Source organism: Trichechus manatus, unplaced genomic scaffold (assembly GCF_000243295.1).
Source record: "Trichechus manatus latirostris isolate Lorelei unplaced genomic scaffold, TriManLat1.0 scaffold00268, whole genome shotgun sequence".
In the NCBI taxonomy this organism is placed as follows: Eukaryota; Metazoa; Chordata; class Mammalia; order Sirenia; family Trichechidae; genus Trichechus; species Trichechus manatus.
The window spans coordinates 218,147-235,702 of record NW_004444204.1 but is presented as its reverse complement, the minus strand read 5'-3'; the positions used below and the strand labels follow the sequence as shown (position 1 = coordinate 235,702).

The 17,556-nt window shown below is 46.6% G+C and overlaps 1 protein-coding gene across 2 annotated transcripts in view; it reads right to left on the bottom strand.

Moving 5' to 3' along the window:
- Window positions 1–2,116: 2,116 nt before the first annotated feature.
- The window catches only part of SLC7A8 (solute carrier family 7 member 8), a 58,824-nt gene continuing 43,384 nt past the window's right edge, over window positions 2,117–17,556 (bottom strand). Inside the window, exons 5-12 of one of the 2 annotated variants that reach the window (XM_023724915.1) lie at window positions 15,660–15,785; window positions 13,044–13,197; window positions 12,319–12,442; window positions 10,419–10,522; window positions 6,727–6,823; window positions 4,813–4,962; window positions 3,085–3,262; window positions 2,117–2,532 (exon numbers count right to left, since the gene is read on the bottom strand). In XM_023724915.1, coding sequence (XP_023580683.1) covers window positions 2,366–2,532; window positions 3,085–3,262; window positions 4,813–4,962; window positions 6,727–6,823; window positions 10,419–10,522; window positions 12,319–12,442; window positions 13,044–13,197; window positions 15,660–15,785 — 1,100 coding nt within the window. In that variant the 3' untranslated portion in view covers window positions 2,117–2,365. Of the gene's footprint in view, window positions 2,533–3,084; window positions 3,263–4,812; window positions 4,963–6,726; window positions 6,824–10,418; window positions 10,523–12,318; window positions 12,443–13,043; window positions 13,198–15,659; window positions 16,940–17,556 lie in introns of those variants that run through there. The other variant, XM_023724916.1, reaches the window with a different exon arrangement.

Below are 17,556 nucleotides of genomic sequence, written 5' to 3'. Positions count from 1 at the left end.
TCACACTTTAACACTTTACCTGCCCGCCCCCTCGGTGTTCCCCAACCTCACCCCCCAAGTTCCTCCCATCAAGCCCAGGTGGGTGCTCTCCTAACTTCCCCTCTCCACAGCCTCAGCCCATTACTTCCTTTACCCATCCCTGCCTTGGCCTCCCTTGGCTCAGCTTGGCACTGTCTCTACCTTGCTCACATTCTTACACTGGGTAGTAATGAATTTCTTCTTCTCAGCTAGTTTGCAGGCTCTCAGTACAGTGCCCAGAGCAGGAACTTAATAATGATTTGTGACTCCACAGAAGAAATAAAATAGAATGTTTTTGATTCAAAATGTGAGGTAGCTGTTTGAATGCCCTGGTACAAGTTCCTGGGACAGCTGAAAGTTATGGAGAGTGAGAGTTTTTAGGAATGCTATCCTAGAAGGAACCTGGCAACCAAAGACTCCTAACTAAGACAGGAAATGTCTGGTGTCTGTGGCTCAGAAAGACATTTAATTATCAGCAACACCAAATACTTTATTTCCATTTAAAATTTTATTACATAAAAGAAAAAAAAAAAAAACCCCTCTACAAAACAAACAGAACTCTAAAACCCAAACCAACTCAAAGATAGAAGTTCATTATCCAGGTATCCAGGTTCTAACTAACCCCACCTCCCCAAAACAAGCTTACATTAAAAAAATCCAAAAGAAATAGAAATACCAGCTTCAAAAATATTTATCCAAAAAGTAAGGCATCCACTTTACAAAAAACAATAATTGAAGGAGGGGAGGAGGCTGGAGGAATCAGAAGAGAGGGAACAAGAGGAGGGTGCCTCCAGGGCCAACCCTGGCCTGCCTAGTGTCCATTCTGCAGGGGCCATAACTCAGACCAAACCTAGCACCTCACCAACAATGGGTCAGGCAAGTCAGAAGGGAAGCTGGAAGATCCAGCCTAGGCAGGAGGGGCTTGCTGGGTATTCCAGTTTAAGCAGATGGAATGCGGAGTCAATGGGAATCCTACGTTCTTAGCACAACAGGAGTGACTGGGCAGGCTACCAGGCCAGAAGCACAGAGAAAGGCAGTGTCTACCTGCAGGACAGTCAGAAGCCCACATACCACAGCTGCCTCAGGACAGCGAGGGGTGCCTGATGGGGACCTTCTCAGGGTCTCCAAAGTGGGTGCCATTCTGCCACTGCCCTATCATTCTGCCCTGGAGGCTGTCCAAAGACAGGAGGGTGAGACCAGAAAGGAGGAAGGGGTTATCTGAACTGGCCTTCAGAAAACACTCTCTCCCCAAACAGTCTCTGAGGTTATGGAATGGGCCCCTCTGGGGAGGTGGGAAAATGCCCTCTCCCCTCTCCTAGGAAAGGCATTTAATACCAAGTCTGTCCTGAGGGTTAGAAATAAGGGAGTATTTTTGGGCCCAGTTCTTGGGTGGGAGGTGACTTAAGGCTGATTTGGCTCTGAGTTCAGGCCTGAAGGGCTTGGGGATCCTTCACATGTGGTCCCAGAGCCAAGGTCCAGAGAGGAGGAAAGCACTGGCAGCACTGGCTCTGTGGATATGTTGGGGGTGTAGCTGCAAGGATACTGGGGTAACTGCAGGGCAGGAGGAGGAGCTGTGCTGTTTTGTCATTAGGGGACAAACGTCCACTACATGGAAAATAAAAAGCTTTCTGGCTTCTGGAAGCTTTGGTACCAAGCTGTGGGAAGATGCAGGAGGCAGGGGCAGGGCTGGGCTTTTGCAAGCAGAGCCTTTCTCAATATGTTCTGTGGGCCTGGTGGGAGTTAGGGGGAGGGGGCAGTTCTCCTTCTCATTGGTCCTTAGCGCAGTGGGGAGGTGGTGTCCTGAAAGAAGCCTCACTCTGGACAGGGAACCCAGGCTGGGGTGGGTGGGTAGAGGAATAGTGGGGAGAGGGCAGGGAAGAGGGCAGGGGGAAGCATCCCCTCTGATTTCTTGGGTCCCAGGTCTCTCCAGCTGACCTTTAATGGTGACATATTTGCTTGAGTCTGCCCCTTCTTTCTGAGCTGAGGCCTTCCCTTAGGCTCAGGAATGGGGAGGGAAGGCAGTACTGAACTCAAGTTCCTGAGGAGGCAGCTGAGGGCCTGTGTGGGGAGGGAGGGCTCTGTAGGGCACTCTTGGCATCTCCTCTCCCCTCTAACCACTCAGAGCATGGGCAGCCCTGGTGTGGCGACCTGGGGGTGAGAGGCTGGTTCTTTGGGTCCAAATGTCAGTGTCTTTGTTTACAACTTCTTACCACCCATATCCAGGTCCTGCCCCTGTCTGACAGAAGGGTATATGTGTGTGTGTGTGCTGGGGGGACCCCAGACAGGGAAGCAGGGCAGAAAGGGGGATGAAGGAGGGAGGAGCCAGCTGAGAGGGGTGTGGCAGTCCTCAGGCCTGGGGCTGGTCCTCGGATCCCTGCTCCTTAGAGGGAGTGGGAGAGTACATGGGCTGCTGCTGCTCTTCCATCTCCTCAGTCATCTCCTCTGCTCTCAAGCCCCCCTCCACCTTGGGGTACACGACCACACACATCTTTTGGCTCACCAGGGTTAGCAATTCTGCAGGAGAACAGACAAGAACTGGGTCAGTGCTGAGTGTCCCTCCAACCCTGCCATCCAGGCCATGGCCTTTCCCATCTCTCTTGCCCCAGGTTTTGCCTCAGCACACAGCCAGGGGATGGCCACCTCAACTGCCTCCTGTGTCTTCTGGATAGCCTGTTTCTGCTGGCCGCCCCTTGTTCATCAAGGCCCCAGTCTTCCTCCTTCCCTACCCCTATTAATCACTGATTGCAGAAGCACAGGGATTCCACTGATTCCAGGGTCTACACTGGCCTCTTCCCAGCCTAGGGCAGCTCCTGCAGGATGGCTAACTGGTTGCCTATTCTTGCAGGTCTAAGGCTTGTGTAGAAATGTCAACTCTACTCAGAGGTCTCTGGGAAGACACCTGCGTTTTCCTGTTACTGGCTCCTTCTCCAGAGCTCTTTGGACCCAAGTTAAGATGAACCTAGATCTTCCAATCCTATATCTACCCTGTGTCTACCCTGCAGACCACTGATCACTCTATTCCAGATCAGGAGCCCTTCTAGCCACCTAGAACCTTCAACAACTCACCAATGAAGTCACTGAAACACTTGGGCTTGTGTTGCCAGTAAACACCCAGGAAATAGACAGGCACGCCAGTCAGCATGATGGCCAGGCCAATGCCACACACCACTGGCTCCGACCACAGGCTGAAGACGAGCAGGAAGGCCCAGAACAGCAAGTAGATGATGGGGAAGAACAGGCTGATCTGTAGTTGGAGCAGAGACATCATTAGCTGGGTGGACTCCACAGCTCAGGATCAGGGCATCCTCCCTCCTCTTCACCCACAGTGAAGTATCCTTGAGGGCAGAAGCCAGGCTTCAATCAGTTCTGTAGCTACCATACTCCAAGCTCTGACAGGCAGGTACTATGTCAATAAATGTTGGTGAACTTGGGCAGTGGGATAGGAAGAGGACAGGGGAGCTAGGAAGGGAATGATCTTCATTGTCCATTTCCTCCCTCCTAGATGGGATCATACAAGGCTTCATTATCCATGTCATGTGCTTGTGGCAGCCAGAGGAGCCCATGGGGAGTAGGAAACTTGGGTGTATACTTGCTAAGGTCCTCGGGTGAAGAAGTGGAGATAAGCATTAAGGGCAGGAAGGAAATGACCCGGGTCAGTCAGACTCCCTGCTCTTCCCCTACTTCTAGGCACAGTGTGCAGAATGTCCATGCCCCTCCCTAGGATCAGCCCCAGTATGTTTCCAGGAATTTAAAAAGACAAACCTGCCAAGACCCAAGAAATGAGGAAACCCAACGTAGTATAATGCAGCCTAGGGCCTTGAGGTTACTTCAAAAAACAGCATCAACTCCACAAATTCACCCCTTTTTGTCAATCACATGTGGAGACTTCCCAAGATTCCTCTTTCTTTCTTCTGGCTGTCCTTCCCTCTCAGAGGGTATGTGTGTGGTGGGGAGGGGAGTTATTTTACCTCCTCTTCCTTCTAGCAAGTTTTCTCAGAGTGGTGGAAAAGTGGTAGTGGAAATGCCAGTGTGGGACAGAGATTTGGAGAGCCCTTGATTCCCCAGCTGGAAGAATCTTCTAGAAGCATTTAGTCTCCCTCTGTTTCCAGAATAGGATTGTTCAAATTGGCTCAGGGTTACTCTCTCTTCTTTTAATTTGCAGGAGAACTCTTAGCACTCTAGCGTGTTTTGTTCTAACCTCCCCCATCCATTCCTATCCCAAAGTTACTCCTTTTAGCAACCAGTAGATTCACTGAGCAACATACTCAGTGTAGGGCTATAGTCATTTATAAAAGGAGATCATGCAGGGCAGAAGTGTACTGGAAGCATCAAGGAAGAGGAGATACTTGAGGCCCATTTGGAAAATGACTAGAATCTGGATAGGCAGATGGGAGGATGAAACTCATTCTGGGATAGAAACATAGCACAAGTGAACCCAGCTATCCAGAGGGGCAGGGAGGAGACTGACCAAACTAGAGGGTCCAGGAAAAATGTTGGAGAGATCAGAGAGCCTTGAAAAATCAGCTGGAGTTTAAGATTTAGAGTGGCAGGAAACAGAAGAGTAACATGATAAAAATAAAATTTAATCTAACTTATTCCCCCAGCTGCAGTCTTCTCTAATCCTGTCCTCAGTGGAGAATAGAAATGGCTGCCTCATTTACACATGTCCCTTGCTTCCCAAAGGGTCTGCTACCATCAGAGAGATGATGATCTGAGGTCAGCAGCCAAGAAGAGGTGACTTAAAAATCCGAGCCAGTAGAGGAGGAGCAGGGAACCCCAAAGGGAGGTTCTCACCTTAATGGGGCGGGGGATGTCAGGCTTCTTCCAGCGAAGGACTATCTGTCCAGCAATTGTGACTCCATAGAAGAGGTAGTTGATGAAGCCCACATAGTTGATGAGTGTGTACATGTCACTGGTGACCAGCATCAGCAGGGTGGATATGCACTGGGGAAATGGAAGAACCTCGTCAGTGATTGAAAGGTATTCAGAGGCTAGAGGAGGTGTTTACACGTCAGGTGGCCATTCTCCTGCCTCCAGCTAGATGAGGCCATTTTATAATGGATGTCTCAAAATGGAGACTTTACCACCTCCCCTAGTAATCCAGGCCATCACTAACACCTTCATTGCCAGGAAGTTCTTATTGCAGGGGTGATAAAGTTTTTAACCATTGGTATGGCATGGGCACTAACCAATCAGAGTAGACGCTGGCCATAAACAATTGGATTGACTACAGGGCCATATGTTAGCCCTGGTCTCTTTTACCTTTCTCCCTTGGTTGTAGCTCAAGTTAATTTTTTTTTAAATCCCTCAGGGAAGGTTGTTAACTGTAGATTAAGGCTTTAATCTTGCCCTCATCTTTTTTTCTGGCTGAGTCATCTAATTTATTTTCGTTTTCCTTTTTAACTTTAACAGCACTTAGTATGTACCAGGTTCTATTCTTAGCATTCTACAAATATTTACTCATTTAAACCTCATAACATCCCTCTGTGCTCTTCTTAATAGAGTCCATGTTCCAACTTCAAAATCATCTCAGTGGCTCTCTCGGAGCCATGTTCTTTCCCTCTGCTAATTTGTGAGGCCAAAAAAAGGCTCAGTTCTCCTGTGAGATCTGATGGTGAGAATAATTGAAAAGATTTTAATGGTTAATAGGCCAGATTCTTGCCGTACCAGCCTTTCAGTCCTAATATTGCACCTACGGCTCAAACTCCGTTCATGGCCCGCTGGCCTTCCCCAATCACTTTCACAGCTAACCAGTCAGGATAACCTTCATCCCACATTTGAACATTCTGAAATTCTCCCCAATGTTGTACAGTGCCCTTGACTCCCGAGAGCTCTGTTATTTTGGTTTCTAACTGCTTCTCCATCGGACCAAAGTAATTTTCAATGTTTTATTCAGGATCTAGAAACAAATAAACCAACCCCAAAGCCCCAACGGGGACATGTCTCTGCTTCTTCCTTTAGCTCTCTCTGAGTGATTCTACTCTGGGGTCATTTTAATTCCATTTTTCTTCTATCCCAAATTTCCTTTTTTCCATTTTCACTTTACCGTCTTCCTTTTTAAAATGATTTTTTCTATTTGGCTTAACACTCTGAATGTTTCCAGGATGTTGTCTGAGAGGCTAGCAGGGCCTCCTGGTGCAAGAAGATTGATGGGGAAGGGCAGCGGGTGCTCATTGATCAGCTAGGTGTGGAGGAGAGCCGGGAGAAGAGGAATTTGTGAGGTTGTAGAATCTTGGGGCAGTCATTTCAGTCTGACTCGCGGGACTGGAGGAATGGAAATGAGCTGGCCTGAGAGCCTTGAGGTGTTTCAGGACTCAGGGTCTTTTCTTGATAAAAAACCAGTTGTCAGTTCCGACCCATGGTGACCCCTTGGGTGTCATAGTAGAAACATGTGCCACAGGGTTTTCTATGGCTAATTTTTCAGAAGTAGATCACCAGGCCTTTCTTCTGAGGTGCCTCTGGGTGGACTCAAATCTGCAACCTTTCGGTTAGCAGCTAAGCATGTTAACTGTTTGTACCACCCAGGGATTCCTGACATTAGTAGAGCCCATGCACATCATTTGCTGGATTATCTAAGACCCAGTGAAACCTAGCAGCAGACCAGGAGGGTGACGGGCATGTGTGGAAAGTGTGAGCTCCCAGCTCAGAGCAGGTACAAAGAGAGGCAGGGAGGGTATAGGTAGAACTGGCAGTAGGAGGGGCCCTTACGGTGAAGAGCAGGGCTGGGATTGGGGTGCAGCGCTTCACGTGGATCATGGCCAGCACGATGGGAAGGTGGCCTTCCCTGGCTCCAGCAAAGAACAGCCTGGCAGAGAGAAAGGCAGGTCAGCCTGGGAGAGCCCATGGATCACACACAGGGACTCCCTCCCGAGCCTGGGCTCTCTCGTTCATGCCTACCTTCTGCCCCAAATAGGAGCTATCTCCCGCCCCAACTAGGTACCCACCTTCACGTGTACACCTCCCAGGCCACTAGTCACAGGACCCACGTTCACAAATGCAGGTGCAGGCAAATGCAAGGCAGCCAGTGGATTGGTGGATGGATCCCAGGTGCATGGAGACCCTGAGCATGGTCTCAGCAGATCTGGCTTGCTGATGATTCTACTGTTGCTCTGTAGGTGGCTCACAATGCCTAGAAGGCACTGCTGGGGCAGCTTCTCTCTTTTGCCTAAGGCCTTAATCCCTTTAAAAATGTGCCTTCCGCACTCCTCAAGGGAGACAGGTTATCTGATACACTGGGATTGTATGTACTATATATTGAAAGTCTTAAAAACACTCATATTCTAACCAGAAATGGTTACCTCTATGGGGGTGTGGAGTTGAATAGAAAGTGACTTGAGGGGATTTAAGGGATATGTAGGAATGTTCTATATCTTGTTTTGGATTATGGTTACATGGCTGTCCACAAGTATCAAAACTCATCAAACTAAACACTAAGATCTGTGTAGTTTATTGTTTATACCTAAAAATTGATATTGTTTATACCTAAAAATTGATATCTTTGAACTACTTATTCTATCCCCAAGAAGTCATCCTCAAGAAATGAATAGAGTTGGTCAAAGATATACATACAAAGATACTCTGATGATAATAAAAAAATTGGAAACAACCTAAATGCCTAAAATTAGGGGCTTGATTAAATAAATTATGGTGTATCTATATTTTATAGCCATAATAATGTTTTTGAAAAACATTTGATTACCTGAAAACATGCTCACAATATAGCATCAGATGAAAAAAGCAGAATAGAAAATAGTATGATTCCATATAATATGATTCCAATTACTTTTAAAATTATTTCTGGGCATGTAGAAAAATACAGTAACATACCAACTGACCATCTCTGGGTGGTGGAATTATGAATAATCTTAATTTTCTTCCTTATACTTTATAGGGAAACCCTGGTAGTGCAGTGATTAAGAGCTACAGCCGCTAACCAAAAGGTCGGCAGTTTGAATACGCCAGGCGCTCCTTGGAAACTCTATGGGGTAGTTCTACTCTGTCTTATAGGGTCACTATGAGTTGGAATCGACTCAATGGCAGTGGGATACTTTATAGTAAAATTTTAAAATTCTAAAATAGACATGAAATTCATGATCAAAATAAAAATACTTTTTCAAATTAAAATTTTTTATTTTGAGATAATTGTAGATTGACATGCAGTTGTAAGAAATAATATGGAGATATTCTGTGTACCCTTTATGGGTTTCCCCCGATGGTATCATCTTATAAAACTATAGTACAAGATCACAACCAAGATATTGCTGTCTAAAAGTTACTTCTCAAAAGAGAAATTTTAACATAAAAAGCACCCTTCTTCTCCTTGCCTATCTCAAGAGAAAACAAGATACTATAAACTGTGACAGTTATTTACATATTAGTTCAAATTAGACCACTTTTTTCTTTTTCTAGGATTTTGTTGGGGAAGAAGCACCTAAGGAGTGAGAGGCAGGAGATGGTGTGATGGGGCAGAAAGGCATAGAATCAGCATGCTGTAGTTCTGAATAGAATCATCACTTACTTTGTAATTTGTGTATATGGGAGAGTGGAGATAACAGCAGCAGATTGTCAGAAGTGTAGGAGTTGACTGTAGCCCCAAGTACCCATATGCATTTGCCATCAACTACCTAGGCCAGTGCCACCAGCCTTATGCAGTCATGCAGCATCCCTGCCCCTGCCCCATGCTACTGGCCCTCTACAGTGCAGCCTCTTGTGCCAGAGAGAGAACCAGTCTCATGCGCATAGTCAGGGTCCATATTCACATTCCTCCCCACGTACAGCCCAGACCAAGTGCAACTGTCTGGTCCAACAGCATTTGCAAGTGTCAAGTTCACAAGAGACAGTCTTTGCCTTGCTAGCAGACAACAGAGGAGACACAACGACATTAAGCATAACACACACCCACAGACACTCCTACTTCTCAGAAGGGATCATCCTCTCTATACCCCTAAACACAAAACAGTGACAGCAAGAAAGAAAAAAGGAGGGAGGTGGGGAAGAAAGGAGGAAGGAACTGGAAAAATGATCAGAGGAGGCCTGGGTGGGTGAGATCGTGCCTCTGAACCAGCGGCGGGGCACACCATGCACCGCCGCCGCCTGCATGCACACATGACTATACACATGCACACAGACCGCTGCTCACTCTGCCTGAGGCACAAACCCCACTCTAAGGTGACTGCAGCCAGTCACTCTCCTCCAACAGATCCCAGAGAGCCTGCTGGGTCACTGTCTTCCACTGCTCGCCCTCGGCTGGGGCCTCCAGGTGGCCACTGCTCCTGTGTAACATGCACACAAGGTTGCTGTGGGTGAGCCTCATAGGGCGTTGGGGTGCAAGTGACACCTGCGCTACCTCTTTCCTGTCTTGGGCCCAGAAAATATGGCACTCCCCTGTCATTTCACTGGAACTCTTCCCTGATGTGACAGGTGGCTTTGGAAGCAGCTAAGTTCAGGGACTCACTGCTTTCCCCATCTCTTCTGGGTGGGACTGTCCCCTGGAGACAGGGACTCTCCCAGAGCCTTGGGAAGACCCTTTGGAGTATGCAGTGGAAATCATGTGGCATCTGCTGGCCTTAATAGCTCATTCTGGCCTTACCTTGCATTCATTCAGCTCAAGATACAAGAGACAGCAGGAGGGGACACCAAGAAGGGGCCAGATTCCTGGATGTGTGGAGTTTGGAACTGGGGACACCTGGGCCCACCTGTGCTTCTGGCTTCCCAGAGTATTTTGGGGAGCAGTTGTGGCTAAAAGACAGGCTCTTTCTTTGGACAAATGCTCTCTTTTTGCTCTTCCCCATGCCCCTTGCTTCGCATGCTCCACTTGAGTCTCATGTAGGCCATGCAAAGCCTGCCCACAGCCACCTGTCTGGTGAGCAGGGAGGAGCCCTGCATCCTCAAGGGCACACAGAGATGATCCAATCCACATGCAGTCCAGTCCCATAACTTTCCCACCCATGGGAGACCAGACCCAGAGGCCCCAGGCACAGGTCTCCCTTCTGGTCCCTCTCGGAGTGGGGTTCCCTTCTAGCCAGCAGCAGCTTGTTTCCAGAAGAGTGGAAAAGGGGGCTCTAGGGCTGCAGCCAAGGCACTGTCCTGCCCCCCAGCCACAGCCCCCTGACCTGGGACTGCACCAGGCTGAGGGCTTCCTCAGTCCTCCACTCCATTTGCAATGTGAAGCGCCTAGGGCCTGCATATCACACATCCTAAGTAACCACGTGAGTAGCACACAGCCCTCTGCATCCACACTGACATCGCATACCCTCGTGTAAGCACATAACCCCCTGCCAGGACACCACCCAGGTGCCTACACAGACCCCTGCTGATGGAGACAATTCCCCACATATAGACAGAGCAATGTGCACAGCATAGTGGCCCCCCAGTCAGGGAGGGGTCCAGGCAGCACTCACCGGGAGGAGGTGAAGAGAGACCCATTGACACCTCCAAATGTGGACAGGGCAACAGAAATGGGCATGATCCAGGCCATGATGCCCAGGAGCTTCTCTCCAAAAGTCTGGGAGAGAAAACAAGGGGAGAAGGGGAAACGAGAGGTTACAACTCAGGCAGAGTGCATACCCCAGAAGCAATGACTAGTATACCAGCTGTTCTCCCCTTAACCCACCATTGGGCCCCCCACCCATTAGCATGCACTTCACTGCTGGGAATGCTTCTCTCCCATCTCCCCCCTTTCTGATTCTCTGGCTAAGTTCCTTGAGAGGAGGAACATCTATAGTACCCTGCCCCCTTGTGTACCACTTTCCACTGTGGTAACTACACAGTGGGGTTTGATAAATGTTTTGGGATAATTAACTGTAAGAGACAGTATATGGTGTTAATAATAATGATAAACATTTATTATCCCTGGTTTGTGGATGACAAAACCAAGGCATGAAGTGATTAAGTAGCATGCCTAAGACCACGTATCCAGCAAGTAGAGGGGCCAGGACTGGAACGCAGGTGTGTGAGTCCAGGTCTCAAGTACATCATACCATTTCTCCAGCACAGTGAGGGACATAGGCTTGTTGTGAGTCAGGCAGATCTGGGCTCAATTCGTAGCCCTCCATTTAGGAGTGTGAGACCTTGACCAAGGGTCATGCTTTTTGAGTCTCAGTTTTCCCATTTGTAAAACAGGCATGAATTCTAGTTCATAGGATGGTTGTGAGGGTTGTAAAAGATGATTTTGGGGGAAAGTTATAAGAACGAGCCACTATTTAGGCTGAGAAAGAAAAGGTTGTTAAGGTATAGACTAGTGTTCACATATTGAAAGAATATAAAATGTAGGGTGACCAGCCTTTTCTATATATTCAGAGCCAGGTATACACTTGATTTATAGCACATTATGGGGAAAGGAAACAGCAGTGCTGGTGGGGGAAGGGGCTGTTTACAATAGCTGTCCTGCTGGGGAAGGCTGTTGGTCATGGGAATAGGCTACACGGGAAACTGGAGAACCTCTTGCTTTAGAGTCTTCAGAAATAAGACCAATGACAACACTGTTTGGCAGGATAGGGTTGAGCCCAGCCTAAAGCCAGGTGAGGTTACAACATGGTTCCCAGTCTTTCCCAGATATCAAGGATCCCAACCCCTTGGACCCACATGATCTTTTCCCCCCAAAATGCACAATGCACATAATTTAAAAATTTTCTCTGCACATACTTTTCCATGATAAGGGAAGGATTCAAACTGCACACTTTCCAGAGGAGGAAAGAGAGGCAAACAGAATGGCATGTCTTGTGAAAGATTATGTTTTTTGAGGTGGAGCCTATCTCCTTTACACAATCGTTAGATTTTAAGGGATTGGCAAACTTTCTGGAGGCCCTGGGTAGTATAAAGGGTTAATGCACTTGAATATTAACCAAAAGGTTGGAGGTTCAAGTTCACCCAGAGGTGCTCCAGAAGAGAGGCCTAGGGATCTACTTCCGAAAAATCAGCTATTAAAAACCCTATGGAGCATAGTCCTACTCTGACATACGTGGGGTTGCCCTGAGTCAGAATCAACTTGATGGCAACTGGTTTAAACTTTTTCTGTAAAGGGTCCAATAGTAAATATTATTGGCTTTGTTGGCCATATAGTTTCTGCCACAACTACTCAATTCTGCTGTTGTAGCTGTTCTAGGTACAACCTAGCTGTCAGTTGGCTCCTGGGCACTTGAAGATGCCCCAGTGAGGACAGTATGTGGTTTCTGCCCTGGAAATTAGAATGACTTCCTACTTCAGAAGGCCATGTAGCAAGCAAAAATGAGTGAGGCTAAGCAAGCAAGTCTGTGTCAACATTCATGGTCTGTCTGAGAGACTAGGAGTTTGATTTCTTACCACAGCGACTGCATTTGATGCCAGCAGCTCCTGAGGGGACATTGCAGTGACATAAGCAATATTGGCAAAGACATACACAAATGTGACCAGTGGGATGGAGATGTAGATGGCTCTGGGAAGGTTCCTGTAGAGGAAGAGAAGATGAGAGGGGGAAGCCATGGCACCCAGGGACCACCTGCCTCACTGTGGGGGTCTTGGGAGTGCTTTGTATCTTTCTTGCAATCTTCGGTGATACTTTCTCCCTGGGAAGTATATTTTGTCTCAATACAGGCAAAATAATTTGAAAGAATGAAACCATTTAGGCTGGAAATATGCCTCACACCTGCTGATATCTTCTTGATCTGAATCTACACAATGTACCCCTTCCCCCTGCTTCAAGGCACAAAAATCGGCCTGTCTTGAGACAGGTGAGTAAGATGCCCGGAAGCCTCCTGGGGTACCTTTCATTCTCTAAGGCAATGGAGTTATCTAGGCACAGTTTTCAGCTTTTAACCTGCTCTGGGACAGTCACCGGATCATTTTTCTCCTCCTGGCAGAGTAGGCAACAAATAGTAGTTCCTTGGAAATGAGCTGTTTCTTCAGGACAGACCAGATCATGGTCAGAACAAAGGAGTGGGGTAGGGGGAGAAGTGGGCAGTAGGCATCTATCTGGCTCACTCTTTCCAGTAGGAGCTGCTGTGTCCTTCAAGGGAAAGTGGAAGAGCTAGGCTATTATTTCAACTCACTTGTAGGGATCAACAAGTTCCTCAGTCACGTAATTAAGAAAATTCCAGCCTCCGTAGGCAAAGGAGCCCTGAAGGAAAGCCAGTGCAACGAGGCCAATGTCGGGCTCTTGGAAATTCTCAAACGCATTCTTTGGCTCCAGCCAGAAGTATTCTCCTGTGGACACAAAGGGCAGGAGCCTATTCAGAGAGACGAGTCAGAGGCCCTGGCAGTCCCTGGCCTGCCTGGTCCCATCTCTTGCCCCTCCTGCAGCGATGACACCAGCTCTTTGTCTTGTCTCCAGTGAACCCAATATATTGGAGAAGTGGGGCTAAACAGATCAGGGAAATGCAGATCAGAACCTACCAGAACCAGAACATAGTAACCATGAGTCCAAATGGGGATTTAGGGTAAAGCACAATTCTGAATGTTCCTTTTTTTTTAAATTGTACTTTAGATGAAGGTTTACAGAACAAACTAGCTTCTCATTAAACAATTGGTACACATATTGTTTTGTGACATTGTTTACCAACTCCACGACATGTCAACATTCTCCCTTCTCAACCCTGGGTTCCCTATTACCAGCTTTCCTGTCCCTTCCTGCCTTCTAGTCCTTGCCCCTGAGCTGGTGTGCCCCTTTAGTCTCATTTTGTTTTATGACCCTGTCTAATCTTCGACTGAAGGGTAAACCTCACAAGTAACTTCATTACTGAGCTAAAACAGTGTTCAGAGGCCATACTCTTGGGGTTTCTCCAGTCTCTGTCGGGCCAGTAAATCTGGTCTGTTTTTATGAGTTAGAATTTTGTTCTACATTTTCCTCCAGCTCTGTTCAGGACCCTGTATTGTGATCCCTGTCAGAGCAGTCAGTGGTGGTAGCCAGGGCACCATCTAGTTGTACTGGACTCAGTCTAGTGGAGACTGTGGTAGTTGTGGGCCTTTAGTTCTTTGGACTAATCTTTCCCTTGTGTCTTTGGTTTTCTTCATTCTCCCTTGCTCCCGACAGGGCGAGACCAAAGGAGTATCTTAGATGGCCGCTCACAAGCTTTTAAGACCCCAGACTCTGCTAACCAAATTAGAATGTAGAACATTTTCTTTATGGATGTTCCTTTTTTTAAAAAAAGTAAAGTTACTTGGAAGAAAAGGCCAGGAGAGGTCACCGGGGAGGGGAGGGTAAATCGGGAGGCTGGCTGCCCAGGGGAATTTGCTTGACTTTGGAGACGCAGGACTGGAGTCACTGGCAGCCTCCTGACCACTGTCCCTGATATCAAGGTTTGCACATTTTTGTGAAGAAAGCACCAAGAACAGCAAACACTCAAATACAAGCTTCCATAATGATGTATTAGTTAAAGCTTACATTTCTTTGATGGTATCCTTCTCTCTCTTTCTAAGGTATGTGTTCTGTTTTCCTTATCAGAGTATAAATTCTCTGAAGATAGAGTTCTTTGGCAAAGAACTCTTTTTCTTTTTTTTAAAATTATTTTATTTTATTTTTGTTGTTGTTATTGAGAATATATACAGCAGAACATACACCAATTCAAAAGTTTCTACATGTACAATTCAGTGACATTGATTACATTCTTCCAGCTGTGCAACAACTCTCATCTCCTTTTCTGAGTTGTTCCTCCCCCATTAACATAAACTCACTGCCCCCTAAACTTCCTATCTAACCTTTCGAGTTATTGTTGTCAATTCTGTTGCTCGCCTATCCTTTAGTATAGTGTCTGGTACATAGTGAGCCCTCAAGAAAGGTTGCTGGTTGAGGTTGTAATGAAATACAGCATGACTGACTATGAATTATTTATTTATTTGTCAGTAATCTAGTATTTGGACAAGGAAATAACGGCATTGGATTGGTCAGGAGAAAGAACTGAGACCAGATTAGGAGGGACTCGCTGTCTTTGAAAAGACAGTACAGTGATTTTCTTAAGTCTAAATTCCTGAAAACAATCTAACCTGATAAAGAACTTAACCCAACTGATTTATAATAGTCATGTACCTTATATAGCAGAAACTTAATTAAGTTTCCTGGAGTAAAAATCCCAGCACTTGCACTGCATTTAGGGCATATGGGCGGACGGCGGGGGGGGTCTCCCCATTTGTCATCTGACTTTCTCCATGAGGTACTGACGCTGGGCAGAACCTAGTGGTGCCATGGGTCCCCCATGGAAACCGAATATAGACTTGGGTTTGGAAAGGACCAAATCCAGCGGGGAATGTTGGCGGGGGCCCCAAGAATGTAGAGCTGTCTCTTGTAGAGATTATGAGTAATTTTGAAGCATATAAAAACTGCTCTTCTGTCCCGTATTTCTAAATATGTACCAGATATAATATCAAATGCAGGGATCTTCCTGGGGCTGGGGCAAGAGGGCAATAGGAGTCCTGACTCCTTGCTGCGCTGGAACTATGGGGTTAGCGTGGGAGGACTGACCTCTGCAAACTAGGGGAGCATTCCCTACTCCCAACCACTCTGGGGAAAATTATCTCTCCCCTTTTGTCAAGCAAGCAAAGAAAAGAAGTCATTCAAGGTTAGAGTTAGGACATTGCAGGGTGTGCACACATCCAAAGACAGTGTGAAGGGACGTATGTATATACAAGGAGTGAAAAGCAGGGTGGGGCCCTGTCATTCTGATGACACTCACCTTTGCAGATCTGCACCATCCCCATGATGATGATCAGGGCTAGAGCCAGGAGCTTCCCAGCTGTGAAGATGTCTTGAACCCGGGTGGCCCATCGCACACTGGAACAGTTGACCCATGTGAGGAGCACTGAAATGACAGATCCCCACACATCCCCTTCAGGGGCCATAATGAGGCTGCGTGACACCCACCACACAGAAGCAGAAATGCTCCTTGCTTCTGACGATGGGATTATAACAGGTGAGCCAAACATCCCACAAGCTCAGCCCCAGTGACCAGAAACTTTGGCTAAGTTAATGGGTTACAAATGGGGATTACTTGCTCCAAATTAGAGCTCGGTCAGAGCATGCCCTGCCCAGGGCTAAAAGCCAGAAGTAGGCATGGGAGTGTGGGCACTGGCTTTGAGGGAAAAAATCAGTGTCTGATCAGGGCAGAAGTGTGAACTTTGTCTTCAAGCCATCATACATACAAGCCCTGAGAAGCTGGTGGGATTCTGGATGTCACTTTCCTGGGCCTGATTTAGGGGCAACAGAGGTCTGAGTGAATATTTTTTTTTTTAGTTAGATTTATCAAAGTATAATTTACCACAGAAAAATTCACCTTTTTAAGTGTACTGTTTGATGAGATTTGACAAGTGTATTTAGTCTTTTAATCACTACCACACTCAATATATAGAACATTTCCAACACTCCAAAAATTCCCTTGTGCTTTGTGCTCCTTTGTGCCTTTGTGTCTGGCTTCTTTCACTTAACAATTCTTTTGAGATTCACCCATGTTGTTGCACATATCAGTAGTTTGGTCCTTTTTTTATTGTTAAGTATATTCCATTATATGAATATATCAGTTTGTTTTTTTTCATTCAACAGTTGATCGGCATTTGGGTTTGCTTCCAATTATTGGCTATTATGAGCAACATTGTTATAAATACTTACATAGATATCTCTGAGTGGGTCATAGGGCTCTCTGAATGGGGTTTTCATTTCTCTTGAGTAAATAACCAGGAGTGGGATTCTGGGTCATATAATACATGTATGTTTAACTTTATAAGAAACTGCCAAACTTTTTTTCAAAGTGGTTGTAGCATTTTGCATTCCCACCAGTGATCCACGATGGTTGCTCTTTCATCTTTGCCAGCATTTGATACTGTCAGTTCTTAAATTTTGGCTATCCTAATAAGTGTGTCGACTCGATGACACACAATAACAACACAACGATAGGTGTGTAGTGGTATTTCACTGTGGTTTTAATTTGCATTTCCCTAATGACTAATAGGAGCTCTGGTGGCACAGTAGTTAAGAGCTTGGCTGCTAACCAAAAGGTTGGCAGTTCAAGTCTACCAGCCGCTCCTTGGAAACTCCATGGGGCAGTTGTACTCTGTCCTATAGGGTCACTGTGAGTCAGAACTGACTCAGCGGCAACAGGAATGACTAATGATGTTGAGCATCTTTTCATATGCTTATTTGCCATCCATCGATATATCTTCTTTGGTGGTATGGGTGGCTTTTAACTCTGCCTCCTTACCTATGCGGTATGATGGATCACTTTTATATGGCCTTTCTCATCATGGTCTTTTAATTCACACCAAATGACTGGGTGGGGCTATGCAAATGAGGTGTTTGTGGCCCACCAAAGGGATTAGATAGCTTGTTAATAATGCAAATAAGGTACACTATACCCTTGTGGGGGTGGGACCATGCAAATAAGATGTATAGAACCCTAATGAGAGGATTGGTCAGTTTTGTCATCTCACTAGGCTTAAAATAAGCCATCCCAGAGGCAGATGGGGGGACCTGACTACCACAAGAAAAAGAGATGGGAGCAGAGCATGTCCTTTGGACCCAGGGTCCATATGCTGAGAACCTCCCAGACCCAGGGGGGAGGGAGAGGGAGAGAGAGAGAG